Source organism: Salvelinus sp. IW2-2015, unplaced genomic scaffold (assembly GCF_002910315.2).
Source record: "Salvelinus sp. IW2-2015 unplaced genomic scaffold, ASM291031v2 Un_scaffold2302, whole genome shotgun sequence".
Taxonomy (NCBI): Eukaryota; Metazoa; Chordata; class Actinopteri; order Salmoniformes; family Salmonidae; genus Salvelinus; species Salvelinus sp. IW2-2015.
In genome coordinates this window covers 37509-45252 of record NW_019943628.1, presented here as the reverse complement: position 1 = coordinate 45252, position 7744 = coordinate 37509, and the positions used below count along the sequence as shown (strand labels likewise).

Genomic DNA, 7744 nt, shown 5'->3' with positions numbered 1-7744 from the left:
CCTACCAGGTGCAGTGATGGGGCCTAAGGCAGAGTGATGGGGCCTACGGCGCATGATGGGGCCTAAGCAGAGTGATGGGGCGTACGCGGCAGTGTGGGGCACAGGCGGCAGTGATGGGGCCCTACAGGAGAGTGATGGGCCTACAGCAGGCAGTATGGGGCCTACAGGCAGAGTGATGGGGCTACAGGAGCATGATTGGGGCTACAGGCGCGTGATGGGGCCCTAAGGCAGGCAGTGATGGGGCTACAGGCAGGCAGTGCTGGGCCTACGGCAGTAAAAAAGCAGTGATGGGCCTCAGGCAGCAGTAGATGGGGCCTACAGGCAGTTTGGGGCTTAAGGAGGGATGATGGCCCTACAGGCAGCAGTGATGGGGCTAAGGCAGCAGTGATGGGCTAACGGGCGCAGTGATGGGGCCTACAGTTGCAGCAGTGTGGTTCTCCTGGGCTATGTGTGTAAGTCTAGGAAGTACACTATTATTGGTTGGTAGATGGCTCTCTCTAACGCTGGTGTGTCTGTGTGTGTTCAGGATCAGTCAGAGCAGGATCTCTCTTGTTTGGTTCAACCGGCTCTGACAGCTAGTGGAAGCAGAAGAAGCAGGCTTTCTACACTGGTAAGCTAGAGAAGACCTCGCCAAGTAGGCGGCGTCTTCTCTCTGTTTCTGTTCTCCCCTTCTCTGTTTCTCTCTGTGTCGTCTTTCTCTGTCTTCTCTCTCCTGTGTTGTGTCTGTTCTTCTCTCTCTGTGTCTGTCTTCTTCTCTGTGTGTGTCTGTTTCTCTATGTGTGCATCCTTGTCTTGTGAATCAATGTTCTTTATGGAATCTGACCAATTAATGGCATTAGCTATTTATTCTGAAGCTGGCACATCCTACCACACTTATTACTAAAGGCTGGCCTCTACAAACTTATTATCAGGTGGCCACTCTACCATCACTTTAAGATAGGTGCGACTCTACCACACTTAATTTAATCAAGGCTGCCACCTACCAAATTATTAATCAAAGGTGACTCTACGAACAGCTATTATCAAATGCGGACTCTACCCAACACTTATTGAATCAAAGCTGGACCCTACCCTTATTATAAAGGCTGGCACTCTACAAACTTATTAATAAGGTGGCACTCAGACAGCTTATTATAAAGGTGGCCCACCTCTACAAACATTATTAATCAAAGGCTGGCCACTCTACAAGCACTTATTACTAAGGTGGCCACTCTACCCCAACCTTATTATAAAATGTGGACTTACAACGTATTTATAAAGGCTGGCCTTCTACCATATACTTATTATCAAAGGCTGGGCACTCTAGCCAATTATTAATCAAAGGCTGGCACTCGATACACACTTTTATCAAGCTGGCACTCATACCCAAACCCTTATTAATAAAGGCTGGCACCTCTACAAACTTATTAATCAAGGCTGGCATTACCAACACTTATTATCAAGAGGCTGGCCACTCTAACCCCAAACTATTAATCAAAGGTGGCACCTTACGAAACCCTTATTAAAAAGGCTGGGCCTCTCTAACCAACCCTTATTAATCAAAGGGCATGGGCCATCTCTACCAAACTTTAATTAAGTCAGACTGGCATCTCTATCCCAAGACATTCTTATGCAATCAGGATGGCACTCTACCAACAGCTTATTAATCAATCAGCTGGCTGGGGCAGCGCTTACCGTTATTAATACGGCTGGACTTACGCAACAGCCTTATTAATCAAATCAGGCTGGTCACCCTACGACACCTATTAACATCAGGCTGGCCTCTCCCCAACCCTTATTAATCAGTTCAGGCTGGCCACTCTACAACACCTATTAATAAGTAGGCTGGCACCTCTACCCAAACTTATTAATCAATCAGTGCTGGCACTTCTACCAACACCTTATATCATCAGGCTGGCCACCTCTACCCAACCTTACCTGTAGCCCCCATCACTGCAGCCTGTAGCCCCCATCACTGCAGCCTGTAGCCCCCATCACTGCAGCCTGTAGCCCCCATCACTGCAGCTAATGTAGAAGTTAAAGCTGTGTACATTTACAAATACGGTGCCAAATCATATGTGAAGAATGCAACAAAGAAGCAGAATCATCTGGCCAAGTGCATAAAGTTCCCTCAGCGCTCACAACATGCAACCTCTGACCAAAGTCCCTCTACTTCTATTCGAGGTGAAAATTATGAATCAGACACCTTATCGATAGCAACAGCTCATGGTCCTTCCTTGAATCAGAGGTTTTTGACTCAATGGAGAAATGCTGATGAATGTCTTGTTCGAGCTGTGTTTGCAACTAGTTCAACCTCTGATGCTCACAGGCAATGTGTATTGGAAGAGATTGCTGAATGTTCTTTTCCCAGCATACACCACTCCAACCAGACATGCTTTATCACCTCAATTGCTGGATGCAGAGTTCAACAGAGTTCAAGTGAAGGTCTAGCAAATCACAGAGAAAGCAGACTGTATTGCAATCATCTCTGATGGGTGGTCGATTGTTCGTGGGCAAGGAATAATTAACTACATCATCTCCACCCCTCAACCAGTATTCTACAAGAGCACAGACACAAGGGACAACAGACAAACCGGTCTCTACATTGCAGATGAGCTGAAGGCAGTCATCAATGACCTTGGACCACAGAAGGTATTTGCACTGGTGACAGACAATGCTGTGAACATGATGGCTGCTTGGTCTAAAGTGGAGGAGTCCTACCCTCACATCACACCCATTGGCTGTGCTGCTCATACATTGAATCTGCTCCTCAATGTCATCATGGCACTGAAAACAATGGATACACTCTACAAGAGAGCCAACGGAAATGGTTAGGTATGTGAAGGGTCATCAAGTTATAGCAGCAATCTACCTCACCAAGCAAAGTGAGAAGAATAAGAGCACCACATTGAAGCTGCCCAGCAACACCCTTTGGGGTGGTGGTGTCATCATGTTCGACAGTCTCCTGGGGGGGAAGGACTCTCTCCAAGAAATGGCCATATCACAGTCTACCGATATGGACAGCCCCATCAAGGGGATCCTCCTGGATGATGTATTTTGGGAGAGAGTGGTAAGCAGCCTGAAACCTATAGCTGTAGCCATTGCACTGATTGAGGGAGACAATGCCATCCTGTCTGATGTTCAGACTCTGCTTGCAGATGTAAGAGAAGAAATCCGTACTGCCCTGCCCACTTCACTGTTGCTKCAAGCAGAGGAAACRGCAGTTCWGAAATACATCAAAAAGKGTGAAGACTTCTGCCTGAAGRCCATACACGCAGCAGTGTACATGTTGGACCCCAAGTATGCTGGCAAGAGCATCCTGTCTGGTGCAGAGATCAACAAGGCCTATGGTGTCATCACTACCGTGTCTCGCCACCTTGGCCTGGATGAGGGCAAGGTTCTTGGCAGTCTGGCGAAGTACACTTCCAAGCAAGAGCTTTGGGATGGAGATGCAATATGGCAGTCGTGCCAATACATCTCATCAGACACCTGGTGGAAGGGACTTTGTGGATCTGAGGCTCTTTCCCCTGTTGCCTCAATCATCCTCCAAATCCCACCAACATCAGCCACCTCAGAGCGCAACTGGTCCTTGTTTGGGAACACGCACACCAAAGCACGTAACAGGCTGACCAATACAAGGGTTGAAAAATTGGTGGCCATCCGGGACAATTTGAGTCTTTTTTGAGCCTGACAACGAGCCATCCTCAACAAGGTTGGAAAGTGACAGTGAAAATGAGGCCTCAAGATTCTGATGTTCAAGAGGTGGACATTGAGGAGGTCCAGGGAGAAGACATGGAAGCCTGAGAGGAAGACAACCAAAGCTTAAGGTTTCTAGACTATCATTTTACAGACGTATGTTGAAAACGTTTTGGGAGATGTGATGGATCATTGGGGATCATTCAATATTCACTTTCTCTTGTTGTTCAGTGAAATCATCTCATGCTATAATATATAAACATTTCTATTGGAAGGATTTAATCATTTGCAATTATGTCTACATATGATAAGGTAAAAGGTTTATGTTTGTCTCCATATAATATGGTAAATATATCCAATGCAAAAAATATCTACATTTAAATGGTATTAATATTAATTTGCATATATTCCCGTTAATTCCCACAGAAACATTTCCACCTCTGAATACTCCCCAAAATGTGCAACCCTAGCCATCACTACTGTAACCATCACTACTGTAGCCATCACTACTGTAGCCATCACTACTGTAGCCATCACTACTGTAGCCATCACTACTGTAGCCATCACTACTGTAGCCATCACTACTGCGCCATATATGTCAGGGGTAAATTAATATAATAATTGTGAGAAGTGCTGTGTGTGACAGACTTACTGGATTGCTGTGTGAGCCTTGTGGGAGGGTTGTCCACATTATAGTGGAAGGCTTCAAGGTGTCTCACTGACCTGGCGCCACCACAGTGTGTTTCGTTACTGACCTGGGCCACCACAGTGTGTTTGTTACTGACCTGTGACACCGCAGTGTGTTTGTTACTGACCTGTGACCTGGGCCACCACAGCCTGAGAGATTCTCCTGTTCCCCAGGAACGACTTGATCTCCTCCTTCACAATGCTGCCGTCTCTCCTGTGTACACAAATACACGACAGTGCATAAATAGGCTAACCAGTGTTATTGTTATATAGAATATATGCCATTTAAAGTCCAAAGCGACTAAGTCCTGAGTATATACATTTTCAAATGGTTTGGTCTCCAGCGGGAATCGAATCGACAATCTTGGCGTTACAAGCGCTACCAACTGGGCTACAACATTATTGTTTTATCCTGAAAAATCCCACAGTCCTTAGCGATTACAAAAATACCCATAACATGATGCAGCCATGTGTTATATTGAATTTGCCCCAAACATAACACTTTGTATTCAGGACAAAAAGTTATTTGCTTTGTCACTTTAGTACCTTGTTGCAAACAGGATGCATGTTTTGGAATATTTTATATTCTGTACAGGCTTCCTTGTCACTCTGTCAATTAGGTTAGTATTGGAGTAACTACAACGTTGTTGATTCATCTTCAGTTTTCTCCTATCACAGCCATTCAACTAACTGTTTTAAAGTTACCATTGGCCTCATGGTGAAATCCCTGGGCGGTTTCCTTCCTCTCCGGCAACTGAGTTAGGAAGGAAGTAGTTCTGCATGGAAGAAAAATTCCTCCACAGCGATGTGAGATTTATCAACAACTTCCAAAAAGCGTTTGGCTGTAATCATTGGAGCTAAAAGTTGGCACAACCGGTTATTGAGTGTAAACGGGTGATTACTTTTACACACAGGGGAATTGGGTGTTGCATAACTTTGTAAATTAAATAAGTATCCATTTTTTTTTTGTTATTTGTAAATTCAGGTTCTCTTTATCTAATATTAGGTTTTGGTTGAAGATCTGATAACATTCAGTATCAAAAACATGAAAAAAAAGAGAAAGTCTGAAAGGGGATAAAGACTTTTCCACAAAACTGTATATAGCCTTTTTGATTTGATGATGTTGAAATGGTTCTGGAATAGCTGAGGCAGTGCTCCCGTTGTCTTACCGCTGACTTGTGGTTCGAAAAACTTGTGTGACCACGCTGCAGGTAATGCAACTGTTCGTTACATGCAATATTTGCTTTGTGGACTTCAGATGTTGCTCTCCGGTTTTGTGAAGAAACAAAACAGACAGTATGTGTAGTTGGATTTATTCTGCCACTGTGTGTGACTTATCTTGTTGTTGTCATGGCCTTATCACAGTGATCGTATGAACTAATATGTTATAGAATAAACAACAATTCTCTCTCTCTCTCTCTCTCTCTCTCTCTCTCCTCTTCTCTCTCTCTCTCTCTCTCTCTCTCTCTCTCTCTCTCTCTCTCTCTCTCTCTCTCTCTCTCGTCTCTCTCTCTCTTCTCTCTCTCTCTCTCTCTCATCTCTCTCTCTCTCTCTCTCTCTTTCTACCAAACTCTCTCTCTTTCGATCCCTTCCGGTCCACCATTATCGAATGGTGTCGTCCGTGTTCCTCAGGCTACACATATGGTCCCATTTACAACATTAACAATTTGTACATGGCATTTTCTGTACCATAACTTCTTGGTACTCGGGTCGTTTTCTCATTGGACCTCAAAATAACACATAACCATATTCTACTCTCTAGTCTTGATCTCCCCAATAACTCTTTCTGTGAACGAGTTATCTGCTATGTTGCTAATGGGTGTTATACAGTGTGTAAACCCTGTGCATGCTCTCTACATAACTCTCTCTCTCTGTGGGCACTCTCGTCTGTTGCTCCTCTCCGTCTCATCTCTCTTCCATTTACTCTTCTCGATTTTACAAAGTTCGTGCGGTCATGAGTTGTTCGTAACATCGATTGTATTGTCATTTCTCTACTCTTCTCTTCCATTCGCTGTTTGGTGTCTCTCTACAATATCAATCTCTCACAATTCTACTCTTACTCGTCTTCCATAGCTCTGGCTCTCTCCTTCTCGAAAGTAAGGCAGGAACTATCTTAATTGTATTAGGTGTTTTCTCTAGCTGTACTGTTTTAGTGTGTCGCGCAGCATCCCGGACGCAGAACGTAGATGTGCTCTTGTTTTTGTCAGTTTTTGGAGGGGCGAGGGGGTCTGGAAGTTAACTCATTAGAATAGGTCTTCGGCATACGGATAATTCCATAGAAGGAGGAATATATTTCTTGTTTAAGGGTCTATTGTAAGTACCAACTACGCTGTGTTAGACCAATGGTTAGGCTTGTGATGCGTTGTCACCCATTGAGAACTAGTGCAATGGGATTGTTGGGTCTCAATATCCTTATTACACTTAATATGTTAATTTTTCTTGTATAGGTCACCAGACTCTTACAGTGGACAAAGGGCACCATTTACTCGAAGTAGTAGCTCTCTGTAACACTCCTTAACAGAGGTTACCGCTTTAGGGAACTCCAACCTCATCCACAATCTTGTAGTTAGATATAAACTAAAAATAAGTACTAGGATAACTTTATTACAGGTAACTCAAGGATTTGTATTCGGGTACCACTAAGCCCTTGATCTGTACACACCATTCTTTTCTATGAGCAGAAAGTCACAATACTGTCTATCTTTAACATTCTTAGGAAGGCAACCACTTGTAGTTTCTTCGTAGAAAAGGAATGGGTAAGCATGATAAGTTATGCAACAAAAAAAAAAGAGAGCATTTTACTGTAATTCTGTTACCAAACTTTTGTGATCTTCGTTCACCCGCCTCCTTTATTCGTTCTTCACATGGTTTTTGTTCGCAATTTCACTAATCTGTGACCTTCTGACATAGATAAATTGAACATTAATACTCACAATGAAGATCAAAGGCTCGGCTTCAGAAAACGAAGAGACTTATCAGTTCTGAGAGGTAGGTGAAACGCATAGTTGTACAACTGCTCTATACCTGAGATCATTCTTAATGTAAAATGTATACAGACGAGGGCACATATTATAATTTGAGGTGTTCTGGGCATGGATTACGAGTTCGTGTGAGGTTTTGGGTCTGGTAGGGGTTAGCTGGAGTGTAGGTTGTTCGTCGTTTACGGAAGCATTTAGGTGTACTACGTGGTACGAAGGTGTTACACGGTGGGTATGTTAACAAATTATGCGTTGTAGGCTAATCGTCGGTATGCCATGGCGATGTAGTCGAGGGTAATCGCAGTGGCGCAGAGTGGTATGCAGGGCAGATGGTGTTAACTGCTTATGGCGATAGTGCGTACTGCATGGCGAGAGTGTATGTGCGAGATGTGGCCTATGCACAG

General features: G+C 44.1%; 1 protein-coding gene across 1 annotated transcript in view; it reads right to left on the bottom strand.

Annotated features, from left to right (window-relative positions):
• LOC112073573 (homeobox-containing protein 1-like) overlaps window positions 1-7744 on the bottom strand; it is a 36203-nt gene that overhangs the window by 23473 nt on the left and 4986 nt on the right. Inside the window, exon 3 of the mRNA XM_024140847.2 lies at window positions 4491-4576. Coding sequence (XP_023996615.2) covers window positions 4491-4576 — 86 coding nt within the window. The remainder of the gene's footprint in view (window positions 1-4490; window positions 4577-7744) is intronic.